The 13,767-nt window shown below is 41.2% G+C and overlaps 1 protein-coding gene across 4 annotated transcripts in view; it reads left to right on the forward strand.

Annotated features, from left to right (window-relative positions):
* The window catches only part of LOC110966759 (sodium-driven chloride bicarbonate exchanger-like), a 52,462-nt gene that overhangs the window by 3,135 nt on the left and 35,560 nt on the right, over positions 1–13,767 (forward strand). Inside the window, exon 1 of one of the 4 annotated variants that reach the window (XM_051943297.1) lies at positions 3,057–3,329. The exons of 2 other annotated variants lie outside the window; for them this stretch is intronic. In XM_051943297.1, the coding sequence (XP_051799257.1) occupies positions 3,294–3,329 (36 nt within the window). In that variant the 5' untranslated portion in view covers positions 3,057–3,293. Of the gene's footprint in view, positions 1–3,056; positions 3,330–3,478; positions 4,055–13,767 lie in introns of those variants that run through there. One more of the 4 variants, XM_051943296.1, reaches the window with a different exon arrangement.

Raw genomic sequence — 13,767 nt, forward strand, 5'->3', positions numbered from 1 at the left:
TACATCACAATAGTCACACATGTTACGATGCATCTGGCGTCCGCAGCATGGTGACATAAATAAATCACGGTAGGTAATGGGAATTAAGTGGAGTTAGACCTGTCAGCGTCTGAAATGGCTTTGAAGAGCGTGCAGGGCATGAGCGTAAGCAGACGACCGAGTCGGCCACGGAGAAGAGTTTTGATGCGTGCATGTCATCTGTTCTGACAGAATATTGCTTATACAACTGTGGGCTGAGAGCCAGACTGAGGACAAGACTGAGCACAAAGTGTCTGCCTCTGGCTAAACTGCTAATCCTCCACTTATCTTTCTTTCCCCCCTCAGGATTTCTGTATTAGAAAGTATCTTGAATAGGCAGTTACGTTTGTCCCTTTTGTTGTTTCTTAGTAGTTAAGGTCACTCAAATGCTCGTCTGACTCACTGGATGTCGGTTTGCTGGTAGAAGGTTTCCACTGGCTGTAATGAAAAATTAGACCGAACCTGAAGGTTTCGCGAAGGATTTTTATTCGTTAATGACATTTTATCATTATTTTGAGGATACACAGAAGCTTTTATCCCCCTATAGCAGAATGATTGTGTGGCTGTAGCTACTCTGTTCTGATATAATGAAGGCCACGCATCATACAGATGTCTTTTAGCATTTATTTTATCTTCAGTCAGCATGGAAAACATGAAACTGTCTGGTGATGGTAGTGTATGTATCCATTATCTAAACGCTGCTTAATCCTAACTGTGATCAAACCACGTCTAAATGATCCTGAGTAGGTTTTTCTGCAGTAAGCTCTGTAAAAACATAGCATATCGAACAACATATATGCTACATGGCAGAGACAAATAGAAATAAATAAGTTTTAATCACCCTGTGAGTTCAAACATTTATGAAATGATGACAGAACATAACAAGAGCAATCCGAGATTTCTGACCTCCGCCAAGGGAAGAGGATACGAAGTTGGAAAATCTAAATCCGGATCCAGAATCCAGATCCTTAACCGGATCAACACAAAATTTGAATGGAGTCTTCCGTGGGCCAAGATCCACCTCTGGTGAAAATTTCATGAAGATCCGACAAGTAGTTTCCGAGAAATCCTGTTCACAGACAGACAAATAAATAAACGGACCCGATCGCATAACCTCCTTGGTGGAGGTATTAACTAACTTGAAACTAAACATCTCAAAAATGAGTATTCAGTAAGGAGTATTGAGCGTAAATGTCAACTAAAATGGAGTAAACTTTATATTATCATGATTTTACCAAGACTACATGTAGATTAACTTAAATCTTAGGGCTTCAATAAATCAAAACATAATCTCAGAAGAAATTTATCAACTCAAATCAGCCATGTTTTTCATTAATTTATCCCTTAAAGGCTTCATGAACTATAGCTAGAATGGTAAGGGAGAATTATTTGCTGAAGGTGTATACTAACCAGCTGTTAATATCCTCAGAATTAGCCTGTTTACATAGCCTAGCCACGCTACACCCATGTTTCTGACGGCACAAGGGTCTAGGGAAGCTCGACAGGGAGGGAGGCGGGCTAAAAGGTTGTCTTTCAAATCACTCTGCAGCAATTGGGTAGGTATACAACCAATCAGCGCAACGAATAGGCTGACGTAGTTCCTAGAGCACCGGCGGATTGTGGCTAAGTCCCATTAGCTTCCCAACCAGCGGAGCCAACTGGTATATTAAGGATTTGCCATATCCCGTCGGCATAAGTCCAAATACGTCTTTCTTCTCAATGAAACACTTCAGTGCCGTCCTTTGTTTATCTTTCAAATTGAATTTTAGCTTCAAATCTTTAAGGGCTGTGGCCAAAGCCGAGTGGAAAGATAACTGTTTATTGTGCGCCGGTTGTTTCTGTCAGAATCGTCACGCCTCTGTCGTCACTTAGTTACGCCCGCCTTCTGACTCTACACTTCATGGTGATTGGTCCGGCCAGTTTTAGGAGAATCCAGCCTCGAGCCTTATGGAGGGTAACTAGACCCACCCTGGCAGAGAATTAAATTCATTGCCGTGGGTTGTCTAGCGCGGCTAGGCTACTGTTTACATGCTGTTATGGAAAAATGTAATGAAACAAAGGTTATGTTTTATTTCTGTAGCTTGCTACGTCGAACCTTAGATGAGAAAACTGATTCCACTCTGATGTCTTTGAATAAAATATGAAGCAAACAGCTGGTTAGCCTAGCCAAGTACAAAGAAATGGAAATAGTCTTTGTAAGCCAGGTGGTTGTGTAGCCACCTGCAAAACTATAACTTAATAGTGTTCGAGCTGCGATGTTGCGCTCAGGGAGAAAGGAAGAAAAGCCCACTGATGGAGGATGCAGAGGTCAATTCATCTTTTCTTGAGTTTGAGGCCTGTCTACATTTTATAGCGCTGTGATATCTGCCACAATGTCAGCCGTCGAAAGTTTTACCCCTGAGTCTGTGCTCCATGTGTTAACGCATGAAGCACTATTAGCATTACAGTTGTCATCCTGTGATTTGACAGGAGCCGCGAGTGATTAGACCTTTGACTAGTTTGACATGATGCAGTATTAGTCAGGAGACAGTAAATCTGTGTCACGGGATAATTTATTGCATACTGAAGATTCCAGAGTTGCTTAACAGAAAGTTCTCTTCGTTGGTCTCAAACATTATCGACTTGAATGGAACTGGAGTGCACCTGGTTTGGGTTCTGACTGGGACTTGACTGCTGTGGTCCTAATTAGGACCCTGACATAGCAGCCGGATCTCTGCCAGGCTGTCCGGTTAGGGCTGCAGAAGATCAGTGAGAACAGACGGAGGAAGTGTGCTGGAGCTGTCCGGGCTTGTTCTTTTGAGCATGGTGTTCTTGGATCAGTGTGAAATCTCTGTTCGACTTGATGATCCAACTGTGCAAAACTGGCAGGCAGGCAGGAAGCCTCCCTACCACAGCTAGGAGCCGAGACCGGCTGTGCTCCTTTCCACGGTTAATTATAGCAGTATCAGTGGAGAGGAGGGTGAAGAGGGCATGGAGGTAGGTAGAGCTGGGGAGGGACTGTGAAAGACAGATGGTTAGATGAGCAGAGAGAGGCTTAAAGAATATTACATTGGGTACTGTTAAGTGTAATTTGACTGTCTGATCTTCAGCCTTGAATAGTGCCATAAGAAGCGCCATCTTTACTAATAAAATCCTCAGATATATCAGATCACACGAGCCACACAGACAGCGCTGCTGTAATTTGACAGTCGTCTCAGGCAGCGCAGCAGAAATATCTGCTAGTTCCTCCGGATCTGTTTCTAGCACACCATGTCTTGATCACAGTTTCGCTGACGATGCACTACAGCCAGAGAGCAGCTTCTTTGCCTCAGGTAGGCTCTGCAGACACACACACCGACACATGCACTGATCCATGCATATACTGTAAACTGTAAGGCTGCACGGCCACCACCCTGCTCACTGCTGCCTCTGCTTGTGCTGTGTGGTGACCTGTGGTCGCACAAGTAGCTGTGAGGTGTTCCAGACCCTCATTCAGGACAGGGTTGTTCGACCTAAGACTTCTCTTAGGCAACAGAGCCTCAGAGCTCGGAGGCTCAGCACAGCAGAACTGTGCACGGCACAGCATCGGTGATGTCAGAGCGCTAATCTCTCTGGGGGGATTGGCGGATGGACGCTTGTCAGAAACATTTGATGCTACCCTGGATGAAAGCCGTTGGAGGCAGAGGGAGAGGCAGAGCTGGAGCTGTGCTGAGCTCCCTGCTTTTGTTTTTGTGTTGTGCTCATGGAGCTTTCTGGAGTAAGGATGCTGCCGTATTCCAACATGGGAAGACTGGCTGACGAGAGCGGCTGAGGGGGGAAGAGGAGAGGAAAGGGTCTGACTGAGAGGCACAATCAGAAAAGCTGACTCTGTCTTTCCCTGTTTTCTCTCTGGCTCTTCCTTCAACAATCACAAACACTCACTCGGAGCAGAGTGGGGCTCAGGCCTCTTGTTTTACTACTGCCGCAAGCACAAGGGGAGTTAGCGGGCATCCTGCCCCAACCTTACAGCAGGCACACCATGCTCTCAGTGGATCTCAATAAAGGATTTAATTATCAGGTAGGTGAAAGCATTAGAGGGTCAGAATTATTCTTATAGTACGGAGACATCATTAAATTTAGTTGATTTTTGTATCATGTTAATCATACAAGCTTTTGCACTGATTTCTAGTCAGGTTTCAGAGTGAGCCGGCTGCTCTACTGCTGGAACATTAAAGCTAAACAGTGCTTTGATGAGCAATAGCTTGAACAAGGCTGCAGTTTCACTAGCATGGTGTTAATGCATGTGTAGTTAATAGGCTGTGGGAAGCTTCTGTACTGCAGAGGAGGCCAGTTGTGCTGGTGTGCATGTAAAAGGTCCCAAGGAGGTTGGCTGACAGATGGGACTGTCAGTGTGGGGCAAGAGAGGAGCTTATACCAGCTGTACTGACCCTGGTGATCTCTGAGGGAGAAACTGGTGAATGAAAGCCTGGATTTGTTTCATTTTGAGCGCTCTGTCGTGTATTTAGAATTGTTTTGATCTTTTCTGTGCTTTTAGGACATTCTGAAACCTTTCCTATCTGCTAATTTAAATCCAACCAGCTCCTAAATATCACCTGCTGATTTGGTACACAATGTTTACGCTTATCTTTCTGAGTCCGAGACAAGTAGTATTTTAGAAATGTTCAAAGTGTACTCAGCACATTCTTCCCTGTGACGCTGCTGATGCTGAGCCTGCTGCTATTGCCACGGTAACCATGGCCATCTGTAGGGATGAAAACCATGAGAACAGAGGCTGTTGGCCAGTCACAGGGCTTGTACGGCCACCGATAATCCATCTCCCCTCTTGGCTAGCTACAAGCTATAGAATCACTCTGGCTTATAACACATGCAGAAAGCCCACTAAAGCAGATTGAAAGTAAATACATTTACATTAAGACAGAGTCTTATGCATGAGCCACCACGTGCTTGGCTGTTTTCCAGGCTTATTGGGAAGACGGAACGTGACATACTTCATCTGATCTGACTTTTAGCGTGCACCTCCTGGCTTCGTTCTCAGGGTACAGTAATGTAAACATTCATCATCCCTGCTGCTGTGAGAGCCTCAGGAGAGATCCGTGAAGAAAGCAGAAATGAGGTCATATATCTGTTTCCCAGAAAGCGATGTGATAATGTCGACATATTCCTGGAAAGGGAGCATGTGAGAATCAATATGTGTGTGATTTATCCTCGCCAAGAAAATGCGATATAAACGTAGAGACAAATCGGGTGAGGGCGACACATCCTGTCTGTTGTTTTAGAATTACAGTTACGCCCTGAAAAGATAACATCGTTGGAGAGTTAATATGCCCGGCTGGTGTTGCATGTTTTTTCCATTACACTTTGTGTTTTCACTCCCACATGCTGGTACAGTTTTAGCTGTGTTCGGATATAAAGACCTGATCCTCGTTTTACTGTACCTCATCTTTCATGAGTTTTCCAGGCTCTGGTAGAATGGATTTAGTGCCATAAAGAGAACTAAACGGGAAGATGTGAGGTCTGTTGTCCTGCACATAACGCTTTTTTTCCCCTTCTTTTTTGTGTGTAGTTCTCACATTTCACATACACAATTTCAGAACTCAGCGGAGACTCACAAGAGACAGATTAAAAAGACGGGTAAAAGTCAAAGCAACAAAAGGCAGCCTTCAATGTGGATGGTGCCTTTTGTAGAGTTAAGTTCTAGAAGTTCTGTATTCCTGTTGAAAGATTCATTTGAAATATTTATGAAATTGTTCAAACTTTTGAACTGTAGTGTATAATTAAAAATTTGTCACACACTCGACACACACTACCAGCTAGTAGTGTCTTGTGTATCATTAGGTTATCAAAGCTTCCAGAAAGGCTGCAGATGTCGAGATGTGAGAGGGGCGGCAATGAGGATGAAAATTGTGTTAAAAACATGTTCATACAGTGGAAAAAATCCCCCTCTCAAAGAAAGGGAAAAAAACTTATTTCAAGGAACTTTTACCCTGAAATAAGTTAAAAAATCTGCCAATAGAAGAAGTGAAAAATGTTTCGGTAAGATTTCTTGAAATAAGAGATGATATTTAGAATATTCAGATCTTAAAATTAGCTAGAAAACTTATTTTAAGCTTTATTTTGCCAAGATTATCTAGCTTAGGTGTCTTAACCCTCCTGCTGTCTTCATTTAAGGCACCAAAAATATTGCTGCCTTGTCTAAAAAAAATAAAAAAATTCACCACAAAATTCTCCAAATTTATAAAAAATTTGTAAAATCTTCAGGAAGAAAATTCCTTTGAAGTTTCCCCTAGAAGGTTTTTTTTTTTAAATCCTCAAATTTGGCAAGAAATAAAAATAAAAAATATATAAAAATTGTAAAGATTTTCAAAAAAAGGAATACAAATCTTCCAAAAAAATCCTACAAATATCTAAAGTGATTCCATATACATAAGTAAAACTTCTAATATTTTCTTTAAGAACATTCAGGAAAAAAAATCAACATTTGGATTTTTTTCCCGAAACATTTTTTTTTAACATTTCTTTTTTTTTTCCACCAAAAAATGTTCAAAAATCTCCCAAAAAATTGAAAATGTAGAAATTTTCACTGTGAAAATATTTTTTCCCTCCACATTTTCAAACTGTAAAACAGGTCAATTTGACCCGCAGGACGACACGAAGGTTAAAAGAAGATCGTTTCAAGATTGTTTGATTTAGCAAAATATTTAAGATGCATTGTCTTGAAGGCATTAGAGGAGATTTAATTTCCTACGACTTTGAATGTAGCATGCGCACATACAACCTCTCCCTCACCCCCCTCTAACCTCTCCCCTCTGAACATTTACGAAGAAACGCCCCCCTCCAGAAACTTGCGTAGCACTCGTGAAGTTGTCTTTTACGGCTGGGTCCCCCTGGATCTTTGTCTGCCATTATGTAAAAAAAAGATGAGCAAAACAAGTCGCCAGCTAACTACGAAGCTATACCAAAGCAACACATACAGAAAACACGTAAGTCCAAGGCGTACGTAATCTACGTAACTAGGCCTGAGCCGGAAGATTTTTGATTGACAGGAAAGGGAGCAAACCAAACGCCTCGGTCCGAGCGCGTTGATTGGCTGATGTTTTTCAGGTCCTGCCATGTCCACAGTTATTTTATTTAATTTTTATTTTTTTTAGAGACCATACATACAAGTCCGCTAAAGGTCAGTATATTCATTTTATGTGAATCAGACAAATTAAACAAAAAAAACATCCTCCATAATGCCTTTAAAACAAGTCCCTCCATCTGCTGAAATGTCTCTTGTTTAGTGAATTTATCCTAAATCAATTGGGATGAGACATTTTGACTAAAAACAAGACCAATAGACTTGGTAAGATTTAGAGTTTTTGCAGAGTAGTCTTACTGGTGCACTCCCAATCTTCTCATATTCCACTACATGCCTTAGGGTGGAGTATTATCCGGTTTTTCTGCTGTAAAAAAAATGGCACACCTCATGAGAAGTCCACTGAACTTGTTTTATAATACATACAAACAGCATTACTCAGCAAACTCCATCCCCCACTGACTGTCACTGTCCGTGCCGTGACAACCCGAATTACAGTTCCACATTCGCCGTCTGTGAGGGTGGTCTACACGTGACCGAGTGCTGACTGTGCTGTCACTTTAAGAGCTTCACTTCAGCGGCGTTCACCTTTAGCTCCACGATTACACAAAGGTCAGAGTCAGGAGGAAAGTGTGGTTGTAAGATGTGGGGGAATCGGTCTCGATGTTTTTGGAGCAGGATGTTCAGAAAGCGTCCTGTCGGTTCAAGCAGGTCACTCTCACTGTTGGAAGGGTTTTTTTATGGACTGTGTCACACAAACACAAGATGTCTAAGCTAAGCTAAAGGTAGATCGTGTGTTTTTGCCGTCCCTTATCCCTGTGTTGACAACAATGCAATGGATGCTCAGTAGCTCCAGCTGCTTTTTTTCTGCCCATCAGTTGTTTTTACAAAAGCGTGTGAGATGGCGCATGTAATACCGAGGACACGGCGGCTTTGTTGCTCCTTTTGGGTCAATCACTTGGTCCTCAACAATGTCAGAAATCAAACTCATTAGGAAAAGTGGTCGGGACACAAACGGCACATGTAGCAGGAGCGTGTGGTGTGGAATCAGCGGATGAAGGGGTTAAAGATGACCTCCTTTATGACTGCTGTGTATAGAATCAATCTTGGCTTCTTCTCACAGCTTTTAAAGCAGGTTACATCACTGTGGTAGGCTTCTGCTTTTCCTCACGCAGTTCAGTTAGCACCAATCATACCTCAGCCATCTGTAGATCCAGGGACATCCGTTCTGCAGAGCAAGTACTGCTATTATCAACAGTGAGGGATTTTATTATTTTCAGAGGTCATTTTGCCTTATTGTGTTATGTGGGTCGTTTTTAGGCCAAGGTGTCCTCAATAAAAGTGTCACAAATGGCCTTATTCAGGCTGTTGCTAGGCATGCACTGGATGCTAGTTGGCTGGCTTTTATACAGGTCGTGGTTAGCAGCTAAATCCAATTTTTTGTCCCCCGCACATAATAACAAGACAAAATACTGAAGTAGATTTGTTAGTGCTGGATTAAACATCAACAGAGAAAGCTGAAAGTGACTTTAAAGCCCCTGAAAGTCAATCAGACTCGTACTATAAAGGATAGTGTTCTCTGCAGACACACAGTTCTGTTTTTCTTTCTGTGGTTTTCTGACTTGCTTCTAGTGTCAGTGCATCAGTCAGGTTTCAGATCAAAATGTGACGATAGACGACGACTTTCTTTGATCACCATCAGTCAAATCTGATCAAGCCACACCCACATGGTCCTGATGCGGCAGATTAGCTGAGATTTAAGGTTTAAACTCATAATACTTGTATTTTGCTGCAGCAGAGTCTAATATCATAGCAGAAAACATACATTATAAGGGGCTTTATGTATATTTAAAATAACATTTTTATTTGATAAATGGAAGCAGGAGCAATATGGGCATCAGATTTACTCATTAACCCTGTAAGACCCAAATATAGGACAAAACTGAGCAAAAAAACCCCCAACAAAACACATAAATAATGATAAATGATGATAAAAATAATAATAATAATAATGATAGTCTATAAACCCAAATATAGAAAAAATGAGCTAAAAAACAAAACAAAACATAAATAATGATAAAAATTGCAAATAAAAATACAAATACAAATAAAAATACTAATTATAATATATAAACCCAAATTTAGAAGAAAATGAGCAAAAAAACAAACAAAAAAAACAGAAAAAACAAATATAGGAAAAATGAGCAAAAAATATATAAAATAAGCAAAAAATTATATATGTACCCAAATATATAGAAAAAAATTAGCAAAAAATGAAATTAACTAAAAAATATAAATAATAATATATAAACCCAAATATAGAAGGAAATTAGCACAAAAAAAACAAAAAGGAAAAAAAGAAAAAACAAATATAGTAAAAATGAGCAAAAAAATATCAAATAAACAAAAAATTATATAAGTACCTACATATATAGAAAAAAATGAGCAAAAACTGAAATAAACTAAAAAATATATAATAATAATAATAATAATAATATATAAACCAAATATAAAAGGAAATGAGCAAAAACAAACAAAAACAAATTTTAAAAATGAACAAAAATTTATATATATATATATATGTATGTATATATATATATATATATATGTGTATATATATATATATATATATATATATATATAAAATGTTAAAAATATAATGTTAAAAAAATAAAGTGGCTGTTGTATTTCTGTGTTTTACAGTGTGTTTTACAGGGTTGAAATAATTACACACTATCAATTTTGCTAGCATTAGCTACCACATGTTGCTGCCTGTATCACGCTAAGTACGGCTATATTTGCAAACTGATTTAAGCAAGGGAGCGCTTCATTATTCATAAATTAAACTTTTAATTTGTAAGAAGAACAATCTGGTCTTTTTTTATTTCGAAGTTTCTTTGTCTAACTATATATTAAGAACACAAAAACATGGATGTGTTTCTCCACCTGTGCGGAAACATACAGGTGCATTCTAAGCGTAGCGTCCTTACCTACATCCTGTAGCTATAGATGCTCTACCTAGTTCTAGCGCACATCTATAGCATGTACCAGATGAAGCCCAAAGTCAAACCTCTCTCCTGAAGGTCATGATGCTTGGCTTACCATCGCTGCACACACGCCTGCACTGTACACACAAACATGAACACACACATGCACAGTCAACACAGTGTGACATCAGAACATCCCCTTTTCCTCGGTCCGTGTCCGGGCCTGAAGCCTTTGCTCCTCTTCTGCTGTGTGCTGCTCATTCGTCCACACTGCTACTCCCCTTCACATCACTGTATACATTATTATTGTTAGCCAGCCTGTACACGACGTGTGCCGCAGTGTGCTCAGTACAAGTACGCCCCGCTTTGTATGAATCTGTACTGTACAACTAGTATGTGTGACAAACAATCAATAACCTGAGTATAACCGCTTCAAGGTGAAAAAGTATCGTCACAACATACATTCATGGTCCATAGGAGTGTGTCTGTTCATCATGCCTGGTCACATGCCTACCCCTCCTCCACCTCTCCCATACCCACTCCCCTGGAGTCTTCGTCACGTGCTCCCTGCTCCCCCCGAAGCCTCCTCCATCGCCAACCAGCACACCAGCCGAGAAACGGCTGATTTAATTCTCCGCAGCGTGCCGGGTCCTCCATCACTGATCCCATGGTCAGAGACAAGGTTTTATCCCGCCGTAAAGGCCTGCAGATTAATCTCAACCCAGATTGGCGAGCCGGGATGCGATTCTGTGGGCTGGTCTGGGGTCAGCACTGTGAGGCAGAGAAACCGGTACCTATAAATAGAAGCAGGGACCTGTAGGCAGGAGATTCTGGCTCATCTGTCACAGTGAGGAGGGTAGAGCTTTGTTTGGGACAGAGCAGAGAGGGACACAGCACCGGATAGATGAAGCGTTGTTACGAGGAAACGAGTAGAAGAGACAGTAATAAAGCAGTTAATTTATTTAGAGTCAGGGAAAGACGGAGGTTTTTATGTGTCTTAATGTGGTATATGACTATTCTAGCTGGAAACTGTGTGTTCTGATGTTACATTGTGTTAGCTAATGGTGTTGAAAGGCTCGTTGATGATTAGAAAACCCTTGTGCAGTTATGTTAGCACATGGATAAAAGTGAAATTGTCTGGTTGACCCCAAACTTTTGAACAGTAGCGTATACATCCATTATCTATCTTATCCTAACTATGCGATCAAACCATTTCTAAATGATCCTGAGTAGGTTTGTTTACATTACATTCTATAAAAACAGCATATTGAACATTTATCCTAATATAGAGGCAAATATCAATACCAGTAGCTAATCCATACATCAGTGTAACCTAGACAATGTGCCAAGATGAAGGTGACAAACTAAAATTGGTTTTTAGTAGTACTGTGGAGCTAGTGGCCGTAAATGTCACCCACCCAGCCGGGCAGTAAATTATTTAATGACTGCACTGAAATGTATTACCTGACCACAAACCTGACAGTTTCCCTGTTGTGAATTATGGCTGCTCTGGTTCTCAGGAAACTCAGCAGAAAGCGTTTCAGTCTACCAGCACCACTGCACTGCTAATGCAGGCGAGATGTAAGATACCGCAGACCTGAGCAACAACATCAGTCCGCATCCTGTTGATTTTAGCTTTCCACTAATGCTTAAGTTACATTCTTGTGCTATTTAGTTGTGTGACATCCTGATAGGGGGGCTGCACAGTGGAGTAGTGGTTAGCACTTTCACCTTGCAGCTAGAAGATCCCCGGTTCAAATCCTGGCCTGGGCCTGGGATCTTTCTGCATGGAGTTTGCATGTTCTCCCTGTGCATGCGTGGGTTTTCTCCGGGTACTCCGGCTTCCTCCCACAGTCCAAAAATACGCTGAGGTTAATTGGTTACTCTAAATTGCCCATGAGTGTGAATGTGTGTCTGTATATGTAGCCCTGTGACAGACTGGTGACCTGTCCAGGGTGTCCCCTGCCTTCGCCCGAATCAGCTGGGATAGACTCCAGCACCCCCCATGACCCTAGTGAGGATACAGCGGTGTATAGAGGATGGATGGATGGAAGGACATCCTCATAGGTAGTGGACACGTTGGGCGGTTTCCCTGTACACCACCAGTGCCAGCTTCCTGTTTAAATCAGAGGCTTATTACAAACACTCTCATCAAACTTAAGAAGTGTATTAGACAATATATTAGTTTGCCTATTATTCCTTTAGGCCTATCAACCACCCTGACTCTGGGTTATTGCTGATTATGTGTGTGATTGTTCTCAGTAAATGGAAGGCTGGAATCGGAGTGAATTGGAATGCAGAGGCATGGACAATGACAGAACTAACACATTGAGAAAATGTCAGTCTCTCAGATTACCGTTAACCATCTGCCAGGGGAATCCAGAGAAGTCTGTCTGCAGCGACTTGATGGCTGCGTGAGTAAGTGTGCCTGCTCTGTTAATATCCCTGTCTACAGTAAGCCCACTGTGCCAGCTCTCAGCATCTGTCCACACACAACTCTTTGATGCAGTTTCTCACATGGTTGTCCATGTGTGTGATGTGTGTGCAAGTGAGAGAGTCGTACAGTGAGTGCTTTTGCCTAATCTTGCAGGATGAGAGAGATTTTTGGTGGTTGTTAGTATCTACAAGACTGTCAAGACAATGAAGATAATATACAGAATGTGACAGAAAAAAATGAACAAATAGACAAAGGCAGTGACGCAGTGCTAGGCTCAGGACTTAGGGTACATCCATGTACAGAGGGTCCTCGATTTACGACGTCCTCGACCTACAGCGTTTTGTCATGACGTCGAAATCTGTTTTTGGAACTAGTTGGTGAGTGGAGCGGATGAATACGCCGTCACGCGGCCCTATCAGACAGCTTTGTTTACATTCTCCGGTTGTATGCCACCTTGGATTGTGCTTCATTCACCAACTTTTTGCCCTCCATTATGGCTCCCAGGCAGAGTACTGCGCTCTCTGAGTGCTTTTCTTGTATGCAAATGTGAAGCTGTCATCAGTGGGGACATGCACCATCTTTATAAACTGCACATGCAATATGTAAGATTTGTATGGAATGGAAGTCTCTAAAATCCAACACTGCATGTGCATGGAAGAAATGAGAATATTTTAAAAAAGAACAATGATGCAGTAGGGGAAAACCATAAGAAAAGAACAGAAAAACATCTGGAGTAACATGGGAATATAGGGGCAAAATGAAAGATTTAACGATTGCAATTTTGAAACATCTGTTCATTCAAAATGTGTTATCATCCTTTTTCTTAAATCTGACTGTTTTATCACTTGAGATTTGATCAAGAGACTTCTATAATATTTAAACATTTCACTTTTCTGGGAAACCATCCAGGTGATAGTTAACTAAGTATTTGGATCTTTTTCTCTAGTAATGGCATCATTTTGTATTCTAGAGACACAAATTAAACTTTAAACTTCAAAATATACGACAAGGTTACCTCCAGCCAGGCATCAAGCACTTTTAAATAACTCTTCTCTGAATAATTAATCGGTTTTCACTGAATTTTTCCCGCAAGAAAGTCCATTTAAAACCTCAGGAATGCTCTTCTTTCTTCAGCAGACTCTGCTTGGACGTTGTTTTGCACAAATAAAGAAGGCAGTAAAGTGAAACATACGCTAAGTATGTTTTGGAGATATTTGATATATCTGCAAGATCTAATGTCCCTCTTGCTCCCAGCGTTCCCATATCTTCTG

This window comes from Acanthochromis polyacanthus, chromosome 22, assembly GCF_021347895.1.
Source record: "Acanthochromis polyacanthus isolate Apoly-LR-REF ecotype Palm Island chromosome 22, KAUST_Apoly_ChrSc, whole genome shotgun sequence".
NCBI lineage: Eukaryota > Metazoa > Chordata > Actinopteri > Pomacentridae > Acanthochromis > Acanthochromis polyacanthus.